Here is a 23,424-nt window from a genome sequence, read left to right as displayed (position 1 = left end):
CAAGAGGGTCTCCAAATGCCACATTGGACAGATTTTGTGGAGACTCCATAGTGTGGTTGTGATCACCAGTTAGCTCAGTTTCTGTCTCCATTTTCTTCCCCAGTACATGAAGGAACATAGAATTCCAGGCTTCTAACCATGTTCTGCTCTTCCTAGTGGTCGGTTTCCTTCCTGTAGCTGTCCATGAATGGCTCGAGTAGACTAGAAGATATACTTGCCTTCCAGAAAATCCCAATGGGTTCAACAGTTCTGGGTAGGATTCTCCCTTCATTACCATTACCCAGCATATTACCAGAGTCTTAGTGACTCTGTGTTAAGGGGCAGGATCAGGACCAGGTGCATTATTTCCTATTCTGTTAAAAATGATAAATGTTTTGTTACAGTTTCAAATTCTATAAAAACTTGAAATAACAGGGTTGGAAATGGTTGATCAGTTTATCTTCTTTTATTAACCCCATACTTTGTACAGCAGATCAGTGCTGCTGGGGTTGGAGGTCATGAGTTAGTACCCAGCTGGCTGTAAAACACAACATATGCCCCTATCTTGCTCTGTCTCCCCTTCCCTGGAAGTTATTGGTCACCAACACACGAAGGGGAGAGGAGCAGAGGACCGGGTTCAGAGGACCATGGGTATTACAGAATGAATTGCAGGTACAGCTCCAGTAAAAACAGCTCAACTTTACTGGGGTGAACAAAGGGTCATATAGACCTTGGGAAGTGAGTGGGGGTTTTCAGCGTTGGTGTGCATTATTGGCTGGGGCTTAGGTGCCAGGGATGATTCATTTCCATGAAGAGGAATTCCAAGAACATGCTGGGCCGGTTCTTATGGGTAGGGTTGAACCTGTAACTTGTCCAAAAACTACATGAGGTGTGTTTGTGTGTGTGTGTGTGTGTGTGTGTGTGTGTGTGTGTGTGTGTGTGTGTGTGTGTGGTGAGGGTAGAGGTCATGGATAAGAGCAGGGAGAGAGCTGTCTTACCTCTGGTGGTTTCAGGATGAAGTTTTTCAGAGGTTTGAGCATGTCTCATTCTTGCTCCAGGGTAGCTTCTCTGGTTGCATGTGCCCACATTTTTCCATGATAACGTTTAAATGTTGCTTTGGGGACAAACATATTAATTTTAGGTAGTCCAGGAAATCTTGATAAGAAACAGATATTTTCTTAGTTTATTTAGCAATTATGAAGGTCTCGTGGCAACTCCAAATTGTAAGTTATCTTGTAGCTCTTCTCCAGTAAAATTTGAGACAATGACTTCATCAAGAAAGTTGGGAAAATCAATGCAGAACTACATTCTAGTACATTCAAGGGGGCAAAAGAATTGAATTGTGAAGCAGAGGTCATTTGTAAGTGATGTGAAACCTTACCCCAAAGTCCAGTCAATGCTTGTTCTCTGGAGAACATGCACTTAGAGTTTCTAGGTCCTTGATAATACTGGAAGACAATAAACCATGTAGACATAACTGCCTAAAGCATCAATGATTACATTATATTAAAACTTCATTAATATGGCCATCTCCTGTACTCAGAAAAGACTTTCCATGGAGGAATTGGAACACCAACCCAGCCACAAAACCATCAACCCACAATTTGTCCTTCCTACAAGATGTGCAGGAGTAAAGATGGAGCAGAAATTAAGAGAATGGCCCACCTTGAGACTCATATCATGAGACAGAGCCTACCCTAACACTATTTATGGCATTCTGATATACTTACAAACAGGAGCCTAGCATAAATGTCATCAGAGAGGCTTTACCCAGCAACTGATTGAAACAAATGAAGTGACTTACATTCAAACAATAAATGGAACTTGGGGACTCTTGTGGAAGATGGAGAGAAAGGATTCAAGGAGCAAGAGAGGTCAAAGAAACCAAAAAAAAAAAAAAATCCCACAGAATCAAATAACCTGGGCCTATAGAAGCCCAACAGAGACTGAACACCCAACAAGAAAGCACACATGAGACGGACCTAGGCCTTCTGCGCATATGTAGCAGTTGTGCATCTTGGTCTTCATTTGAGACTCCTAACAGCAGAAGCAGGGGCTGTCTCTGACTCTGTTGCCTGCCTTAGGATCCCTTTCCCCTAACTGTGCTGCCTTGTCTAGCCTCAATTGGAGAAGATGTACTAGTTCTACCACAACCTGATATGTCACGGAAGGTTGAGATCCATGGGAGGCCTTCTTTTTTTTTTTTTTTTTTTTTTTTTGAGGAGAAACAGAGAGGATATTGGAGGGAGGGTAGGTGAGAAGAAGGGATTGAGAGGAGAGAAAGGAGGAGAAGCTCTAATTGAGCTGTAGAACAAATAAACAAGTCAATGATGATGATGATGACGATGATACCTTATGCATAACTGCTTTTGAAGCCCTTTGGGGATAGAGTAGTCCTGTCAAGAAACACTATTGAGAAAGTTGGATGTACACATGCAAAAGAATGAAATCAAATCTTTATCTAATACTATGTGATAAAATACCTTTCATAAGTAACTACAGATTGAAAGGATTAGTTGAGCACATGGTTTTAAGTGTTTTAGCCTGTGGCTACTTGAAGTCAAAGCTGATAGAAAATTGTGAAACAAAGGGGCTTTCCTCATGGCACCTTGGACAGGAAGGGGCCAAGTCCCGCCAGGGTTTTTAAGGGTATGTTTTCAGTCACATACCTAGGGCCACTTTCTAAAGTTCCTACCATTTCTCAACTGTGTCACCACTTGTGGACCAAGCCCTCAACATGTGAGACTGTGGGAGCATTCCAGATCGCACTACAACATACCACATACAGTAATCAAGACCTGTCCTAGATGTAAGCTCTGAAAGCATGAGAAGCAAAATAAGAGTGTTTGTAAATATTCACATTGGCAATGATTTGAGGGAGGTTGTTTACGTTTTGTTGTTGTTGTTTATTTTACTACCACACCAAATCTCAGGCAACAAGAGTAAAAGTAAACATGTGGGGGCATTTTAAATTAAAAACATATGCACAGCAAAAAATAATAATGAACAAAGTGAAAATTGCAAACAATGGGTTTAGAGAAATATTTATATGCCATGTATCATAAAATACATAGGACAGTCATATAATTCAAAGTGAGAATACACAGCCAGCCTTGAAGATTTGTGATTATCCTCACAAAACTCAGAAGACGGGACCAAGAGGGTTGTCATGAGTTCAAAGTCATCCGGAGTTACACAATGAATTCTAGGCTATCTTTGGGCTGTAGAATGAGAGATACTGTCTCTGAAACAAAATAATAAATAAATAATAAACAAGTAAACAAATAAAAAGGCAAAACCCACATAAACTAGTAAAACAGAAATGAATAAGAAATATAAGTAATCAAGGTCAATAGATGTGTGAAAAGGTATATGGATATAGGTAAATATAAATTATATGATACTATACACATACTAATCTGGTGAGTTTACTTATTCATTAGTAGAAGTTTATTCAACCAAAAAAGTACAGAAACAAAATGGCATTATATTGGTCATCTTTCTTACTGCTTTGACAAAACACCAGACAGAAGTAACTTAAGAAAAGAAAGGTTTATTTGACTCAAAGTTTAAGGGGATACAGCTCATGACAGGCAGACAAGGATCTGGAACCTGGGTGAACAGTGACATTGTGTCCACAGTCAAGAAAGAGAGAGAAAGATGAATGCTGGTGCTCTCTCTTGTTCCCTCCGTCTTTTTTATTCTGTCCAGGAAATTTTTATTCTTTTTGTTCTGCCCATGGGATATTGGTACCCAAGTTCAGAGTAGGTCTTCTTCCTTCAACCTCTCTAGAAACAACTATGTAGACATAACTAAAGGTGAGTCTCGTGGGTGATGCTAAATCCAGTCAAGATGATAATGAATATTAACAATCATAGACACAAAAGGGATTAATTTGATATTAATTTTAAAGCATGTAGTTTCTATACACAGATGTTACTCAGCATGGAGCATCCTCAGCAGGTTATATCTGAAAGTTCTTGGTAAGAGATAAGAATACTGATTATCTTTTATAACCTTACAGCCCATTATACAGCTTTATTATTTAATGTGCTTTAAAACACTAATATTTCTTTATTTTGTACTTAAAGAATTTTTATATATCATATTTTCATCACAATGTGAATGAAAGATGATCATTACTCCCCAGAAATTTAAAAAAATAAAACCTAGTAAGAAAAATTGTTCAAGAGAAAAATTCATAATCTAAGGAATGGCTCTCCCCTGCTCAACGATCTGTCGCTTTCTTAGTCTATTTTCCATAACTATAATAAAATACCCAAGGCAGAATACTGAGTGATGAAAAGGAATTCCCTTGGCGCACAATTCTGCAGGTTCCTATGCATAGTGACAACATATTCTTCATTTTAGTGATAGTTTCAAGGCAGATAGCATCACATCACATGATGTACATGGGAGGAAGTGATCATATAGCTGGACAGAAAGCCAGAGACAGACTGAGGGACTGACCATTTACACATTCTGAATGAAGTTCTCTCAGATGTAAGGATATCCCACTGGCCCTATTTCTTAAAAGTCCTACCACTTCTTAACATTGCCACATTGACAATGAAAGTTTCAACACATGAACATCTGGAGACAAACAATAGCACCTTTTTCACCATCTAAAATCTGTACACATTTTCAAATGCATCCATTTATTGTATTGTATGTACAAACAGTGTCTATTTCCTATGCAGCTTTTATGAATATTAATAAGCTTGTTTGCATTGTTTAGTTAAAGTAGGTTAGCAAGGCATAGCTGCATGATGGCAGACATGCTATATTCATGGTCCAGGCCTCTCACAAAATTCTCTAATTAAAATAAATGTTTGAAGTTCACTACATTTGGGACAAGGAAATATTACTCCAGGTGGTCTGTCCTCTCTTACTTTCTCCTGTCCCTTCTCTTTCAACTGACAGTGTTTTTGGAAACAAAGGAAAATTAATATTATTGTCCTGAACCAATTACTATTACATGTAGAAATTAAGATTTTTAGAAAAAAAATAACATTGTCAAATTAATTTTTCTATTATATATTGCTCGTTCTCTTCCAATAAAGTGGTTGATTCCAAGAAGGCTACAAATTACTGTTTCCAGGTATTCAGAGCGAAGACATTCATCGCATGTATTCCTCAAGTGGTTTCAAATCTAGATTAGAGAAAGGAGAAAATAAATGAATAATTCACACACACACACACACACACACACAATTGAATTATGTAATCATATACAAACTAGACTGAGCAATCTCAGCTAGCAAGAGTGGAGCCTCAACTTAGGTTTTCTCTACTTCAATTCTTCCCTACCACTCCCCCCAACCCCTGGCAGATCTCAGTGCTCTTTTCTCTAAAGCTAGGAAGGTTTTAGCCTTGAAAGCTCACCATGCAAATCGGCAAATTACCATTTTATAACTTTCTTTTTTAATCAGCATCATGCCAGGAGTACAGCCTTGAGTAGTGGTTCTCAAACTTCCTAATGCTGCAACCCTTTAATACAACTCTTTATGTTGTGGTGACCCCAGCCATAAAATTATTTCCATTGGCTACTTTATAACTATAATTTTGCTACCATTATGAATGGTAATGTAAATATCTGATATGCAACCCTTGTGAAATGGTCTTTTGGTCCCCTAAAAGGGTCACAACCCTCAGGTTGAAAACTGCTGGCCTAGAGGGAAACCTGGTTGTAGTTTCCATGCCTTAACTCTCTAAAGTTAATAAATTCATGTATCATTAGCATGAATGAAAAGTTTCCATCCAGCAGTAGAGAGAACACATGTATTCTGGTTACTTCTAACTATTAACTTAACACAACCTACTTGATTTAAGAAAAGAGCCTCAGTGTTCAACTGAGTATGATGATAGAACATTGTCATAATGTTAATTGAAGTGAGAAGACCCAGTCCACTGTGGACATCAACATTTCCTAGGCAGGGGAGCCCTGGCTATGTAAAGAGCAGGAAGAAGCTAGCTAAAGGAAGAAAGGCTGCGTTTGTTCTTTCTGCACTATACTGTGGATGCCGTGTGACTAGTTGCTTGAGTTCCTGTCTTGATTTCCTCTCTGTGATAGACTGTAACCTAGAATTTTAGGCTAAATAAACCCTTTCTCTCCTGTATTGCTTTCAGCTCTGGTTTTCACAGGAGATTTTACTATAGCAACATAAATCAAACTACAACAGTTTGCTACCTGCCTTGGTGCTAGGATGTCTGTCATAGGTATGAATATTCACACTGGGGCTAAAAAAAAAAATCACTAGAGATACAGAATGCCTGTGTTGACCTTCATGAACAAGGGCTATTCTAGCAATGTCTAGTAGATGAACAGCCCCCGCAACTGAACACTTTAAATTCAAGGAGGAGCAGGTGAAAAGAAATTGATTTATGATGTAAAACGCAGTACAACTTGAGAAGAATGAAATGTGCCAAGGAGAGCGCCTAATGGAATCTATCCTTGCATAGGACAAAATGCATGTGGGAGGGTTCAGTGCAGATGTCTGTTGAACTGAACTCAGTGACTTCCCCCCAGTTCCTTAGACCTTCATCACTGATTGCAAGAAGAGACTAATGAGTCATTCTTTTTTGTCAAATAAAGCTATATTTATTATTGATATTCTTGACGTCCACAAAGATAGTATGTCAAGGGAAAGTAAATGAACATGAGTGATTCTTGACTCTTGATCTTAATAACTACATATATATGTCTCATTGTGTCTTAGATACATTTATGTGAAAAGGACAGAGTTGCAATGTCTCTAACACACAGGTACAGAATTCTCTGCTATAAAAATTCTTTCAAGCAATGATGAAGAAAACATCACTGGGCTGGCGAATATGTAGGCAGCATCTGCTCTTTTGAAGGCATTGGGGTGGGTGTGGTTCTTGCTTTCCAGATCTTCATATATGAGAGTGTGTACATAAAAATTGGTAAGCAGGAAACAAGGAAAAATGGAGAGACAATAGGAGAAGAGGGGAAGGAAAGGGAGAGGTCAAAGTATGTACATACACCATCAGACAAGAGCTCTTTTCCCATAAATGAGGATGTCAGTGGAGGATATACATGCAGTCTTGGTCTATTTGCTTTTATGAAAGAACAAAGGAAGAGCACAGAGCAGTGGGGAGATGCCTGAAAACTAACTTGGGAAAGTAACCACAACAGATCAAATCACATAGAGCCTCTTCCAGGAAGGCCTGCCTGACCACACCCCATATCTCTCTCAGTCTGGAAAAACTTCCTTTCCGATGTTCACTTGGTCTAATTACTAGAACTATACTTGTATTTACCACATAGAAAACATTTTAACCTGCCTATTACTTGCGACTATTATTACACTCTGAAATATTAAGACTGTCCACATGCCTTGGTTTTGTGACCTTGGGACCTATGGAAGAACCTTATTTTAATGACTGTTCAGATAAACTGTACTGGTACAGAGCATAGTTAGCAGTCAAGTTTTGGTAGGTTAACTGATGCTACAAATCAAGAGGTAACAGTCACGGGCAAAGTATTACCCAAAGAGGTTACACGACTCAAGACCAGCAGGAACTAGGATTCAGAAGGCCTAAAGCTTGAGATAGAAGATAGAGCTCCTCCTTGACTTTGATGCCTAGAGGCCCTACCCTTAATGCCACTTTTAAAAAGTATGTGTCTCTAGCTGCATATGTAGCAGAGGATGGCCTAGTTGGCCATCAATGGGAGGAGAGGCCCTTGGTCTTGTGAAGATCATATGCCCCAGTACAGGGGACTGACAGGGCTAGGAAGCAGGAGTAGGTGGGTTGGGGAGCAGGGCAGGGGCAGGTATAGGGGGCTTTGGGGATAGCATTTGAACTGTAAATGAAGAAAATAATCTAATTTAAAAAAAGAAAAAAGAGTATGCCTTCACCACAGAAGTTTTACACATAATGACAACCTATTTTTCCAATTCACTATACATTTGATTTTTAAACAGGGGCAGTTTATATATGCCTCTGACAAGCCTTAACAATATTATTACTTCTAAAATTTGGGTTTTAAAATGAAGTTTTGGGTAAAAATTATTGTTGTTTGTTTCTTTATTTTGGTTTCATCGAGCCATACAAAGCTGAGCCATCATGGAACATGACAAGATGACAGTGTGGATAGAATGTAAAAAGTAGAGATAAGGAACAGAACTGAGAATCAGGTCCTTATAGACATGAAGTAAACCAGCTGATTAATTTGTAAACTCACTGCAGATATGGTTGCCTGCACAAGATCTGTATGAGACTGGGTTCGTCAACATTCCTTCAGGGGAGGGAGAAGGGCTCCTGAGGCCACATTCTTCCCTGAGGGGACTGTTGACAATGAATGTTGATTATGAGAAAGGTGTCACTTTCTTCATTGGTATAGTCACTGATAAGTCACTCATGTTTCAGTAAATAACCTCCCACTTGTGCTCATTTAGACTTAGTTGGTCTCAAATACAATCATATGTATGTATACATATAAACATATATAAACATACATATAGACATACATACATGTACATGTGTGTATATACACATATGTATGTGTGTATGTATGTTTATATATATATATATATATATATATATATATATATATATATATATATATATATATATATGGAACATCAGGCAGTTCTAGACTAACAGAAATGACCCCAGCATTTCCTAAAATGCTAAAAGCCCTAGGTTTGAATATCAGGGCCACCAAAATAAAAGGGAGCGAGAAGGTAGCTTGGAGTATATCCCAGGTGTGTAGAGCTTGCTTAAAAATGCACAAAGCCTGCATTTGATCTCTAAAATAAAGCAACAAACAAAAACAATTTGGTAAGAAGGAAGGCTTAGCAGCAGAAGAAAAGGAGGTGACATGGGATAAAAATGGGGAAAAGTGACCAAAATTCATATATATGAAACTCAAAATAAAGATTAATTCAAAATACTTAAATCAGTTTTGAAAAACTGTAGGTAGGTCTGGAAAAGGCAAGCCTGTGAGCCTCCACTTAGATATAAAATGATTTAGAATATGGCTAGGACATAATTAGTTATTTTAGATGAGTTGTAAGCAAATGTATTTAATAAGGGCTTAAGAACAAGGATTTGGGTGGTGATCCCAACACCAAATTATCTATTAAATTCTACAAATCTCAGTTGCATCAATGTCTGTTCCCAGAAACCTGAACAGCTAGAAATTATTGGAAATGTCACTCAAAATGCCAGTAAATTCATATGTCTTAGAGTTGTAAACAAAACAAATCTTCACTCACTCTACTGTGATTTCAGAATCAGGTCCAAGGTTTCACAAACAAGGATGCAGAAAGTCAAGTGTAAAGGCCAGCAAACTGATTTGACTTGCAGAACATGCTCTATCTCCAAGCCCACTGGAGCTGGTTTTAACAACCACAGTGAAGTTAAGGTCATCAACACAGACTGTCTGCAATAAGATGACACTGAAAAGCCTGCTTTAAATTCTGTGGGTGTCTCTCAGACCCTGAGAGTCCTCTGGAATCCTCATTAGGGAGGGGAGAGGAAATTGTGGTTTGCAACAGATCATTTGCCAGGCATTTGAGAAGCTGTACTACAAAGACATCATAATATAATATATTTTGAAAGTGCAATACTATGAATCTATAGTGGCACTTCTAAAAATAATTGAGGACACTAATTTTCCTATTGTTTCCAATGTCTTGGGGTCCTAAAATATAATTCTACATATTTTGAGAATAAAGTCTAATTCTATGACTGCTACTAGGTTTTAGCATTAAAGGAAAAATATTCTTCATATGCTCATGGGAATTGTTCCTCCATGTCGCTCTTACTTAGCAGAAGCACCATTTCTTACTTAGCAGAAACCTACAAAATGCTAGATTCTGTCATCTTTGATCAGACAGTGATAACACCAGAGGTAGTACTTACCTAGCACAGGAGGTGGCTTTGAAATAGCTGGCAAGGTTGAGAAACAGTGATTTCACAACATCTTGAGTAGAAAAGAGAAAAATATACATATATTTTATTTTAAATACTGTAATTTGAGTTAATTCCAAGAATTAGAGCAGCGATCTGGGGAAAGTTACTCACAAGCTATTGTGATCAGCAATGCACATGTAAAGATGCTGGCTAATTCTCCTCCCACAAACCATCTGAAATAAGAAGATCATGTCATTTTAGCATATTAACCCTGAATTTCCAGCACATGCAGTGTTCTTTTAGACTAAGAGTAGACTCTGAATGTCAAGCTTTACTATATAGCTCCAAAATAAAAAATAGTGTGATTCAGCAAAAGGCTAGGTAGATAGGGCAACAAAAGATACTGGAGAACCTTAAACCAGAAACACGTATATATGCCAAACAGATTTTTTTTAATGATTTATTTTTACTTTAAATTTTATGTATATGCCTGTTGTGTAGGAAAGACAGTTTATTCAGGTGAGTGCAGTGCTCACAGAGGTCGAGACCCGATCACTCTGTAGCTGAACTTAAAGGCTGTTATGAATCCACCTGAGGTGGATTCTGGGATTTGAACTTGGGACGGACCTTTGTAAGAGCATTCATTCTTAAATGCCTTCTCTCTAGCTCTGTAACTTGATTTCTAAAAGGAATATAAAAGCCACTCAATGGAAAAATGCCTTTTGACAAATGGTCTTGAAACAATTGACTATTTGAAAGCGGAAGAGTGAATTCTCATATACATTTTATCTTACATCATATACATTTATCTCACCTAGCATTGAAGTTAACATGAGTCAGTGGCTACATTATAAACCATAAAGTATAAAACTTCCAGAAGACATCATGGATGAAACCTGTATGACCTTGTGTTTGGCCATGAATTGCTAAGTACAGTATGAAGGGTAGAGTCTCTGCAAGAAAAAGATTAATAATTGAACATTCTGAAGATTAAAGAAAAAGTTTTCTCTGGGGAGGATACTGTTAGGAGGATAAAAAGACAATGCGAAGTCAGAAGAAAATATCTGCAAATCTCAAATCTACTAAAGGAATCCTATCTAGATTATGAACAACCAAACTTCAGCAATAAGGGTGCTGAAAATAACAATGTATAATGGCATAGATATATGCAAATGCCACAATGAAACCCATTATTTCATATAACAATTTAAAAATATAAAACAGCAACCATAAGACAAATAACCTTCAAAATGGGTGGAAAATGTGAACACATGACACATCTCAGCCAATTAAAAAAAAGCATGTGAGGATAAGTATTTAAAGCAATGTAGAACATCATTTGTCATTAGACAGTGCAAGCCAACATGCTGAGCAATGGCTGTCCATGTATCAGAATTGCTCCAAGTTCTCTATATATGGTCATATATTTATCAGAAATGTTGAGCCTGTTAATGGTCATAACAAACAACAGAGAAGCTACAGGGCCATCATTGTTCATGGGAAGGAAAATGGTGAAAATATTTTGGAACACAGTTTGGCACTTTCTTCCCAACTAAAGGCAGACTTATTGTGTCATTCTCCAATTTCATTCACTGGTGGACAACTCAGTATGAGCCTTTTGTCTTTGTATAAATTTTATTAAAGATTGTCAAAAATTAAAGCAAACAAGATGTTGTCTGATCAGTGAATGTTTTAAGTTCACTCCAGATATCTGTCAGTTTTCACTCAAAAACTCAAATGTAGTGAGCTGTTCAGATTCTGTGGTTGTTGGTAACTAGCTTTCATCAGTGTTATTTCAGTTTTCTAAAATATCTTTTGAGACTTGCCTTGTGTAATAATAGATTGTCAGTTTTAGAGAAAGTCCAATGAGCTGCTGTAAAGAAGATATGTTCTTTAGGATGTGGATGAGAGATATTCTGTGGATGTTAGGTCCATGTGACTTGTGTTATTTAACAAAGAGCTGCTCAGACCTCCTATTGCCTCTTTCATGAATTCTAATACATTTTACCTCTGTCTCTTTGTCTCTGTCTCTCTGTCTCTGCCTCTGTCTCTCTTACCCTGACATATAAATTTTGACTTGGTCGTGCTTGCTCTTCTCATTCATGGGATGACACAGAGGAAGCTTCTGTAGCATTCTCTTCCTCAGACAGAGCTCCTTCTGAACTAACATTTACAGAACATTCCACCCACCCTACAGAAAATGTCTTCTCAGCAGCTCCCTGAGCTTTCTCCAAAAGTAACAACATATTAGTACACAAAACAAGTCTCAAAAGATATTTTTAAGAATTAATTTTTTAAAAAAAGATATGTGTGAAAATTTAAAAAAATTAAAATGATATTTTTAAAAACTTAAAATATACTTTTAAAATGGAAATAGAATTCAGTATTCTATCTGGTCACCAAAGATGAATGCTAAGTTATCAACAATAGAATCAGGAGAAAGTATTGAATTGAATCCTACAACTTCTGCACATTCATATCAGGACAAAAATTCGATGGAAATTACTGAAAATCAAGTTCATAGCTGTCAGAGAGGAAGCCTGTGAATAATCGAGGTGACAGGAAAACTGGGATTGAGTCATGTTGCGTTGGGCTAGTTAGATATACCAATGTTAACACATTTGGGTTACCTTATGTGTATATAGATACATAATTTCCACATGGTTGTGTCAATGTTCTTACATATGCACAAACATTCCTCATTTCTCTCTACAGACAGACTAGAAGGAATGACATTCCAATACTAACGAGCACACTTGGCACCCAGATCTCATAATGTTCTATAATAAAAGAACTGTTGCAACTTCATAGTAATGACTAAACCTAGGGCAGGAAAAGCAAGATGAGTCTGAGTTATTTGCTCTTTAACTGTTTTATAAAGGACAACTGAAATACTAAGAAATGATGATTTAGAATATATTTTAAAGAAATAAGATTTACTGATCAGGGAAATAGTATAGTAGCATGAGAGGAACAGAAACCTAAAGTGACTAAAGGTTTATGGTTGAGCTGGCCAAGAAAATGTCAACCCTGCAAACAGACCTTATTTCTTCTATTCATGGGACATGTGCATTTTTTTTTTCAAAATCAGGAGACAATTTACAAATGATGGTGACTTATTGTCACTGTCAGTTATAAGGTGATCATTCTTGCTTGACCATGTCTTCATATGCTTCCTCATTCCTAGTTGCTATGCTGTCAAGATTTCAAGTGAATAGTATACATCGTTGACATGCATTTTGTTTGATTTTAACCACTATTAAGTAGCTTTTTCTAAGAAAAACAAAAGCCAGGTGTGGTAGTAAATGTTTGTAGTTCTAGCAATTGGGGGATAGAATTAAGAGGGGTAGGAATACATGTTCAGCCTCAACTACATGGAGAATTAGAGAGCAGCCTGCGAGATAGAAAACACTATTACAAAGCAAAGTAAATCTAAAGTATAAAGATATATACAAGGGCCATAGTAACCAATCGTGAAACTTGCAAGAGTTTCTGGTAGTAATATGGGAAGTATTGAGCAAGCAATTTTTAAAAAGTAAACAATAGCGTTGAATTATAGTCCCAGAGTCTAAAGTAAACTCTGTGAGGTAGGGAGAAATTAAGAGAACTAAGAGAGAGTAAAGGAATGGATGTGATCAAATTGTGTGATAAGCAGTGTGAAATTGACAGAGAACCAATACTTTAAAGGCCTTGAGTGTACATGGATATGAGTAAATGCTTAAATTTGGATTTTTCAGTTTACTCCTAATGTCCTTTTCTGTTTCAGGATCCTATCTGAAAATATATTCTGTTTAGTTATTCATCATGTTCTCTTAGGATCCTCTGGAATAGGAAAACAAGGTCCTCAATGGCCTTACCACCTTTGTGGCTAGATTCTAATTTATTGAATGCCCTTCATTTGGCTTTTCTCTTTATTTTTCTCATGACTAGACTAGGGTTGGCAAGACTATACAGCATGCCATTCTTACTGCTTCTTGACAAGGGCACAGGCAATAATCTCTCATATCTTTACCAGTGACCATGCTCACCAGAGGGGGCGCCAACCAGCTCTTGGCACTATATTGTACAGACCCCATTTCTACCCACTTCTTCAATCTGCTCTTTGGAAACCAGTTTGGAAACAGTCACCCCAAAGTAATATGGAGTTTAGTTCTGTTTCTCAAGGCTGGATACATCTACATATGTTAGCCCAAGAAGAATGTTTCACTGAAAGCCCTGTCATATATGACACAGGGTTTCCTGACCTATTTGGAAGTTTGGAACACACTAAGTAAAAAGAGTACTGACTGTGATTGCTCTACATAATTTCTTCCAGTCATTATTGTACTAATGCACATTATCAGTTTCCAATTTGGTGTATTAATGAAGAATGTTACACTCTATTTCTAGCCATAGAGCCTCCTCCTTTTGTTCTTTTTGTCCTATTGTGATCTAAAATGTTCTTCAAACCTCCTAATTAAGTGGGAGGCTTGTTTTAAAATACCAACTCTCACTAAACCTCAATTCATACTTAAGTGAGAATTCTAGAAGAATCTAGAAAAAAATCAACTTTCCCAAGCAATGTGGAGGCGTTCGACCCCCAGGATGCAGGAATTGAGGGTAAATAGCATTTTGCTACCAGAGTCCATAGACGGTGAAGCTTATAGGGCTTCACTATTCATTTTCATTTCATCCATTCATTCAGAAATATCAATGAACTCTTGTTATTGAGGATACAGAAGTAAGGGTAATACACTGATGTCAATTCTGGATTGCTCATGTTCTCTAAGAAATACTTTAAACACAAACTCTCTCTCTCTCTCTCTCTCTCTCTCTCTCTCTCTCTCTCTCTCTGTGTGTGTGTGTATGTGTGTGTGTGTGTGTGTGTGTGTGTGTGTGTGTGTGTGTGTGTGTGTATACAGATCTGTGTATGTGCTCATGAATGTGACAGGACACCTTTCAAGAGTAGATTCTGTCTTCCCAGTGTGGATCCCAGGTATTGAACTCACAACATCAAGCTTGTACTGAAAACACCTTTACTTGCTAAGGCATGCCATTAGCCGATTGCTTACATTCTTATAATGAGAGCTAGATGACTAACATTTGGATAACTGAACATATAGTTATGAAGGGTCTGTAGTAGAAAGTGTTGTGGAATAACATAAAGCAGGACATATGTGTGATGAACTGTGCTGTAGGGTCTGTGCATCCTTGCCAGGAAAGCTTTCTCTAACAGAATTTGAAAAGATTCCAGAAAGAAGTAAGGTCACCAGTTATTAGTTTAGGGAAATATTCTTGTGCCAGGAAGAGGGAACAAAGACTCTGAGACATTAACAGGGTTAGTACTGATGGGACTTGGACATTTTTCCATAATTTTGAGAAAAGATGGGTGGAGAAGGCATGCCAAGAACATGTAGGATAGGAGGTAGACGTTAACACACATATAGTCAGAACTGAGTGCTGAGTATCCACGCTAAGCTGGCTCCTCTGGAACTGACAGTTATTATGTGAAAGTTGATATGGCAAGGCAATAAATGAAATCAGGATGGTATGAACAAAGGATCTTTACATATGATTGCATGAGAGTTACTATTCAGAAAGACCTTGCGCAGGAACACAAAGTTCCTACAAAGTTGTACACAAAGTACTTCTACATGAACATCTGCCCAACAACTGCCTTTCAACCTCAATATAACATCATTCTTAGTGTCAGTTACTGTAGCCAAAGATTGTTGTTTCAAAGTACTCACTATAACCCATTTTTCACTTTATAATCTTACCTTTTCTCAACCTGTTAATCCACTCATGACTGAAGTAATTCATACATTCCCATAGATCACTCTGTTTGTTCCAGATACTTATTGCTATTCTTTAGACTCTAAATTTTAGAGAATATATTTTTTATTTTTCTGTATTTTAGGGTACAAGCTACAATAGGAAAAGTAGAGACTCAATGGGGACTTCAAGTGCTTTGGAATGAACTGAAATGGAAATGTGGATTGTGGCTCTCCTTGTCATCACATCTTAAACAGAATATTTCACATGGTCTAATCTCTAAACAATGTATGCTAGCTTCTATATGTACTGGAGAAGAGAGAGAAGGTACATGAAGAAAAAAAAAGCAGTATCATACCAGATAAATGAACAAATTTTAGCTATAGAGCTACCTAAAATGTTTTATGGTAAGAGGCAAGAAAATTATCCATCAATTGCTGCTCCCCATTTATTATGAAATGTTATTGTAAGCAAGCAAAACTAAGATTACCTTGCATATGCAGAAATGACTAAACACACTGCTAGGAGGATTGCCTGAAAGGAGACCTTATACATCAAACCGGCTCCTGAAGGAAGAAGAAATGAATCATAGATCATTGCTAATTTAATAACCCTGGAAAACAAACTTCTTCTAAGTCTGTTTCATAGTTTTCAGATGTAGGACATTTTAAACAATCAATCATCAATAACAAGATAAAAATCATGTCAAGTGTGGCTGAAGCAATGGCTCAATGATTAAGCGCATGCCCACTACCTTCATGGTAGTTCACAACTTTAGTTTCAGGGGATCTGATGCCCCCTTCTGGCTTCCATGGGCACCTGCACACACATGCTACCTATAAATTCATGCAGACATATACACCTATGCATACATTTTGAACATATTTTTTAAAATCATGTCACATATGGGTCCAATGATTAGAAAACCCTACAGTCAATAAATTAAATGTCCCCTCTCATTACAAAACAAGAGATTATGCAACTCAAAATGTTTCAGACTTGCTATTTGCTTTGATATTGGAAGAAGCCCTTGTAGAACTTATGCTACAGTCAGAGCACTAAAAATATAATGATGAATATGATTATGTCAATCACAATAATAAGAATGCCTATCATTTGCAGAGTGTTTTATAATTCACAAATACTTTTAATACGTTAGCTTATTTAATTAGCCGGAAACCATGCAAGGTAGGGGACATAATCTCAGTTTTGCATATGAGTAGACCAAGACTAAGAGACATGGTGCAATAGTTCAATATCAAACAGCTATGAAGTGCCAGAGACAAGGTTTTAAAACCACATCTAGACAGGGCATAATGTTTTGTCTGAAATGAGGCATAGAAAGACAGTTGCAACTTTGCTTTCTGGAAATCTCTAAAGACCAAGAAGAAAAAATACATGTATTATGAAGTACTTATCCTTTCAAACTTCTGTAATCAGTGAACTATTTCAATGGTGTCAAATCATGGAAGAAAGAAGCACAAAACTCTCAGCACTTGTAATTAGGAGACTCACAAGAATCATACCCCGAGTCTCAGACTAATCACCCCTAAGAAATCAGAGCTGACTTAGAGATGAACACGTGAGGGCTTAAAAATATATTTATGAATAGATCTCAACTGAATCCCCTCCCCCAAACACTACAGAAGCTCAATTTTGCAACAGTTGTTTAAAACTCAGAAAGACTTTATACTGAGAATGTTTTTATTTTTGTGATTTATCCTGGAAATGAACACAGAGTTAGCTATAAATCTCACGGAGCCCCTGGTGTGGGCGGAATTCTGAAGTCTGGCGAGTCAAACCGGAGCAATAGTAAATTATGTCACTCAGAGTGTGGAAGATTTATGTATACTGTGAATTAAATAAATTATTGTGGGTTCAGTGGCATGTTAACCATTCATCTAAAGCGTGTTTGCATTCTCCATCTCTTCTGATTTCATGTGCAGTTAAGGAAAATAACCCCAGCTTGAGACACAACAAAGTTCTCTGGCTATGACCACTGAAGGGTGAGTGTTTGTACTTTTGATTACAACAAAGTACAACAAAGAGATGAGTTCTGTGACTTTGAACCTGTTGTTCATTGCTTCTTCAGTGGCCATTGACTTGGCACTTATTTTGACATAGCTCATCGGGAAATTAATTTCAATTAGGCCTTGATTCCTCCAACTCTTCCCTCATTTAAATTCTCTCTCTCTCTCTCTCTCCCCCCTCCCATTTTATTTAATATTTTTCACATTTACGGTTTCTTTTTCTTTATCTCTTCCCCATCCATCCCACTTCCAAAAACATCTGCCTACACATTGCTGAGTACAGTGGGCATTTGTTTGCTCATTTTGAAGGCAATGTTATATTCTTGATGAGGAATCCCTTTTCCTGCTAGAGGGTGAAGCAGCTGGTTTCTTCTGTATTTCATCCCAGCATTTAGCCTATTCAAAACCTTTTGTCAACTTACCTATCAATGAAATAATTGCTCCTGCCATGAACATGGAATCCTTCCAGAACAGATGAAATAATTCTAGGTCTCATATCGTAACTCTAAATGAGCAAAATCTCCTCTAATGGACTGGAGATCTGAAGGGTGTGTGTTGAAAGAGTCTCCAAGAGCCACCATGGGAAGATGGGCTCTGAGGAAGAGCACCAACACAGAAGAGATGGCAAGGAGTCAAAGACTGGAAAAAATGCTAAGCTCTCTGTTTGGAATTATCATTTACACAAGTCAGTGAATTCTAACACTGTAACAAAGGCCTAGAACTCAAAGGCCCTAATTGATACAAATAATGGCATACAGGCCAGTGTTGTTTGAACCTACTGTGTCACCAGGAACAGATTGCTCACTCAGGGAGTAGAAACTCAGGGATGAAAAACAAATGATGGATATGACCAAGCATGCCAAATCTTAGCGATAAGAAAAATAAATGCTCTCAGTGAATTTGTACATGCAGAGAATACACTGGAATAATGGAAGAACAATTTACTTCAGCCACCAAGCAGGAGGGGACAAAGAAGGTCTATCAGGAGTAATCTCATTTCAAGTGGGCCTTGAAGAAAAGTAGAACCCATTCAGGTACAGCAGACAGAACAGACAGCCCAGTCGCACACACTTGTCATGGTCACATTATCTATAATGAGTGTTCAAGGCTTTCTTCATCTGTAGAATGTTGGTATTCTTTTTTTGTTTTGTTTTGTTTGTTGCGGGGGGGGTTGTTGTTGTTGTTTTTTTTTTTTTTTCAAGACAGGGTTTCTCTGTGTAGCCCTGGCTGTCCTGGAACTCATTCTGTAGACCAGGCTGGCCTCCGACTCAGAAATTCGCCTGCCTCTGCCTCCCAAGTGCTGGGATTAAAGGCATGTGCCACCACACCCGGCATTGATATTCTTATATGTAAAATAAACACACAGTTATGAGTTCATTCACCACAGTCAGGGAGAATTTGTTCTGTCCAGTCACTGTATGTTCAATTTGGGATTCAAGGATAACTATGACCTTAGGTTCAGAGAATGCTGAGACATGCAGGCAAGCAAGCAACAGTGGTGCAGCTCATGGGCGTAAGAGAGAGGAGTTCTGGGAACCAGAACAGTGAAGGCTAGGCTCCCTAGAAGAGGTGGCTGCTGAGGACTCAGAAGGTACTGATAGCCTGCTGGTTATCCTCACAGTCAAAGATAGATTTTTCTGCTATTGAAACACCTGTACAGGGAACTTAAATACCCTTTAGCACTTGCTGAACAGCTGCAGAAGGAATATATCGTGCAGGACACATGACTAAGTCTTTGGAGGAATGCTCAGTGGGACACTATTCAGTCATGGTTTATAGAGGCAAGTAAAAACAGGATCATTTCACTCACTCTCTGCCTCCTACAGTGATAACGTCAGTTGTATTGAGTATTCATGTAGACAGGGCACAGTGTACAATCTTCTAGGCTGTTTTCATTGTAAAGCAAAAACTAGGAAAATCTCTCTGCCCAGGTTTAAGGTTAAATTTTAGAGTTTGTCACCTATGTGTAGAGCCTAATACATTTTTTCCTATGGTGGCTCCTTGTGCTGTAGATTATAGGTGAGGCTCTGAAACATGAAATCTCTGCAAGCTTAGCAGAGTGAGCTCAGCTCTCCTCTGCTGGATGTGAGACATCATGAAAATGTCATTAATCTGCTGCTGACAAGCTAGAGTCATCAGCACACTGGTGAGCTTCTTTCAGTCCTCATGCTAGGAAATACCAAGAGCTGCCTTCCTGAGTCATAGCACTAAAAGACGTGGGCTTTTGTTGTTGTTGCGTTGCTTTGTTTTGTTTTGGGTTTGTTTGGTGTTTGTTTGATTTTGGTTTTGTTCTTTTGTTTGCTTTGTTTTGTTTTGTTTTTCTTCATTTTTTTCTCCTTTTAGAGCATATCAAACACATGCTAATGATCAAACAGTAAATAATAGAGACCTGTCATCCTTCCCCTCAGCTTTATCAAAACCTAACACTTATCAGGCACCAAGGTTCTTAAAAAATAGAACACTGTATACCCAGGGTTGCTGAGGACTTCATGACTATACTTAAAGGCATTTACCTCTGTATCTTCTGGACACAACCAGGAGCCCAGGTCCTCCCTTCCTCAAGCAGGTTGATACCAGTTCTTAAGTGTACATTAGTCATTGCTACATCATTCTTACGTGGCAAGAAGGAAGAATAGTTTGGGTGTGGCAAAGATTTAAAAGGACTCACTTGAATGAACCAAACTGGTCTTTTCGAAGTGCCCTGATGCTTCCATTTGAAGTTGAAGAGAGGAACTTTGGGAGCTTTCTCTGAGAGACTGAGGCAGGAAGTAGCCAGAAGAGGAGGATTCTGAAGTGTCTGTGACTGGCTTCTGAGACTCCCAGCCATCACTCAGAGAACAGTCTTGATCACTTCCTGGAAAAGCAAAAGAATTTAATCATTCTCTCTCTCTCTCTCTGTGTGTGTGTGTGTGTGTGTGTATCTGTAGGCGTGTCTTGGGGGGACAGCCACTCTTTATCTATCTATCTAACTATCTATCTATCTATCTATCTATCTATCTATCTATCTATCTATACCTCTGTGTGTATATACATATATCCAATGATGCTGTTGTACTTTTTATTTCTGTTTCTATGATGAAACACCCTGACCAAAAGCAATTTGTCAGAAGAAAAGAAGTGTTTATTTGGATTAAAATTCCAGGTTACAGTCCATCATTTTGGGTAATCCAAGGCAATAAGTCAAGCAGCTAGTCACACATTACACTCCCAGTCAAGATTAGAGAGGAAAAAGTGCACCAGTCATGATGGCTTGCTTCTGCTCAGTCAGCTTCTTTCCTGCTGATGCTGTTCAGGGGCCCCAGCCAAAGCACTGATGCATTGCATAGTGGGCTATATCTATTAGCAAGCAAGATAATTGCACATAGACATGCCCCACTTGCTCTAGATAATGCCTCACTGAGATCCTCTCTCCTGAGTCACTCTAGGTTGTGTCAAGTTGACAATAGAAACTAACCAACAGAGTTGCCCTGTATAAGGTTCCCAGTAATCAGAACAAAAGCAACATTGCCTACTGCACTAGTGGAGGGGGGTAAGAGGAGCTTGCCTTGTGTTGTTTTCATCTGTCCCCATCCTTTGAGGTATAAACAACATATCTTCAGAACACAAATAAGCAAAGATGAGAAGAATGAGAGTTTGGTAAAGGAACCCAATATAGTTACGACCAAGTGGCTCAGCAGAATTCAGGGAAAATATAGTTTTACAACAAATGGAGAACAGACCACAGAAAGCATTGACTTTCCATCAAAAGAGTAGGGGCTTCATTTACAGACAATATATTGTTTCTTAGTAAGAATGTCACCATGTAGATATTCATGTGGTATTTCTTCTGGATAAATCTATGTACAGTTCGATATATAGTAAAATCCAGGTGGCCCTTGTAGAAGTCATGAAATGATACTTTAACATCATGTAGGCAAGGACATGGATTATCTCATCTTCAACCTCCAAGTGATGTTAGGTTATGAATAGATTTATTTGAAGGATCTGTGTAAGCATATGAGCCTTACATCTTTACAACATTAGACTTTATAGTAGCGCTAACTCCTACTTCTAATTTGCCCATTCACTCATTTGGCATCTATTAGATGTTGCTGTTGAGAAGCAATAACAGAGTAGACAGGTGTCACCATTTGTTTTGTGAGGATTTTATTCAGGTAAGAGCAGAGTAGCAGAATATGTTATGATAGGTGTTACTATAGAAACTCTCTAAACCACCTTGAAACACTGAATGAAATCTTGAATAGCAAGTACATGCTTCGTTTTATCATTCAAACAGAATGCATGGTGCAAATAGTTTCTAATGCATTCCCTTATAATGGTTCATTCGCAAATACATTTTACTTACCCTGGAATTAGCCTACCAATGCCTCTAAATAACATCCAAGTTAAATCTCAAAGCCATGCAACACAAAGTTTGAAACATGCTAAGGCAACTTCTAGAATCATCAGGTGTCTTCAACATAAAGTCACCATGGGATAATTCTGGCTTGTTGACTTTTGAGCTGAATCTAAAGTTAAAGGACCCTAAATTTCCCAGACTACAACTTTGCTGGAGAGGGTGAATGCAATAAGTAAGAATGACTTTCAATTACATAAGTAGTGCTACACCTTGACTAAATAGACCAACTGATTTGATTCATCTGGCTTGAGTGTCTGAGGAATTCTCAAGTCTCTGCCTTGGATGTCTGCATAATATCTACACACAGCTTAGTTTCCCTACCTTGTCCTTAGGTGAGACTTTGAAACAATGCAGAAAACACTGGCTTGGAGACAAAGACATTCACACAGATCAGGCAGAAGTCCTGCATGGAATGCAAGTTATTTCCTGGGCTGACTTAAAAGATGGCATATATCCAACACACATTCTTTTAAAGCTGCATGCTTAAGCTCAAAAGAAAAGGTCATTCCTAGCAGGCAAGCTGAGGCCACTCACAACCCTAAACAATAACTGTGGTTGACTGATGGAAAGGTGGGACTTAAAAGTCATAATTAAAGGGCTTCAATTTAGAGGGTTCTATAGGGCGTGGAGAATGCCCCTTTATTCTTAAAGAGAACAGAAAATTAGAAGCAAGTCCCTGCAGGGATGAAATAGTCTCTTCCCTCATGAAAAGCTAAGGATAAGGGGAGAGAGAGGGGAGAGAGAGAGAGAGAGAGAGAGAGAGAGAGAGAGAGAGAGAGAGAGAGAGAGAGAGAGAGAAACATTCAGTGAATGAGAGGAAACTATCTCCTTGATGTTTTAAAAGTGGATTTCAAGTTGTAATTTGTACTAATCTAAAGAGTCAATATTTATTACATTAGTACTGACCCTTGATGCTGCCAGGAGCCAGTATAAAGGCTATGTGCAACATCACTCAGTGCAAACTACATGGTTTCCTTCAGAGAATGCCCAAGAGAGATGTTCACAATCCTGCATCACAAAGTTCACAGAGAAATCATCTCACATGGGAACTAGTTTTGTGTCAACTTAACACAGCTGGAGTTATCACAGAGAAAGCTTCAGTTGAGGAAATGCCTCCATGAGATCTAACTGTAAGGCATTTTCTCAATTAGCGATCAAGGGGGAAAGACCCCTTGTGGGTGGGACCATCTCTGGCCTGGTAGTCTTGGGTTCTATAAGAGAGCAGGCTGAGCAAGCCAGGAGAAGCAAGCCAGTAAAGAACATCCCTCCATGGCCTCTGCATCAGCTCCTGATTCCTGACCTGTTTGAGTTCCAGTCCTGACTTCCTTGGTGATGAACAGCAGTATGGAAGTGTAAGCCGAATAAACCCTTTCCTCC

At 38.3% G+C, this 23,424-nt stretch overlaps 1 protein-coding gene across 1 annotated transcript in view; it reads right to left on the bottom strand.

Annotated features, from left to right (window-relative positions):
* Positions 1–3,512: 3,512 nt before the first annotated feature.
* The window catches only part of Tmem71 (transmembrane protein 71), a 39,236-nt gene continuing 19,324 nt past the window's right edge, over positions 3,513–23,424 (bottom strand). The window contains exons 6-10 of the mRNA XM_029469952.2: positions 20,317–20,502; positions 16,109–16,184; positions 10,036–10,097; positions 9,874–9,934; positions 3,513–5,131 (exon numbers count right to left, since the gene is read on the bottom strand). Of these exons, the coding sequence (XP_029325812.1) occupies positions 5,116–5,131; positions 9,874–9,934; positions 10,036–10,097; positions 16,109–16,184; positions 20,317–20,502 (401 nt within the window). The 3' untranslated portion in view covers positions 3,513–5,115. The remainder of the gene's footprint in view (positions 5,132–9,873; positions 9,935–10,035; positions 10,098–16,108; positions 16,185–20,316; positions 20,503–23,424) is intronic.

Source organism: Mus caroli, unplaced genomic scaffold, assembly GCF_978045245.1.
Source record: "Mus caroli unplaced genomic scaffold, Mus_caroli_1 scaffold_16, whole genome shotgun sequence".
Classification (NCBI taxonomy): Eukaryota; Metazoa; Chordata; class Mammalia; order Rodentia; family Muridae; genus Mus; species Mus caroli.
The sequence above is the reverse complement of the archived record's forward strand: the minus strand, read 5'-3'. Positions and strand labels throughout refer to the sequence as shown.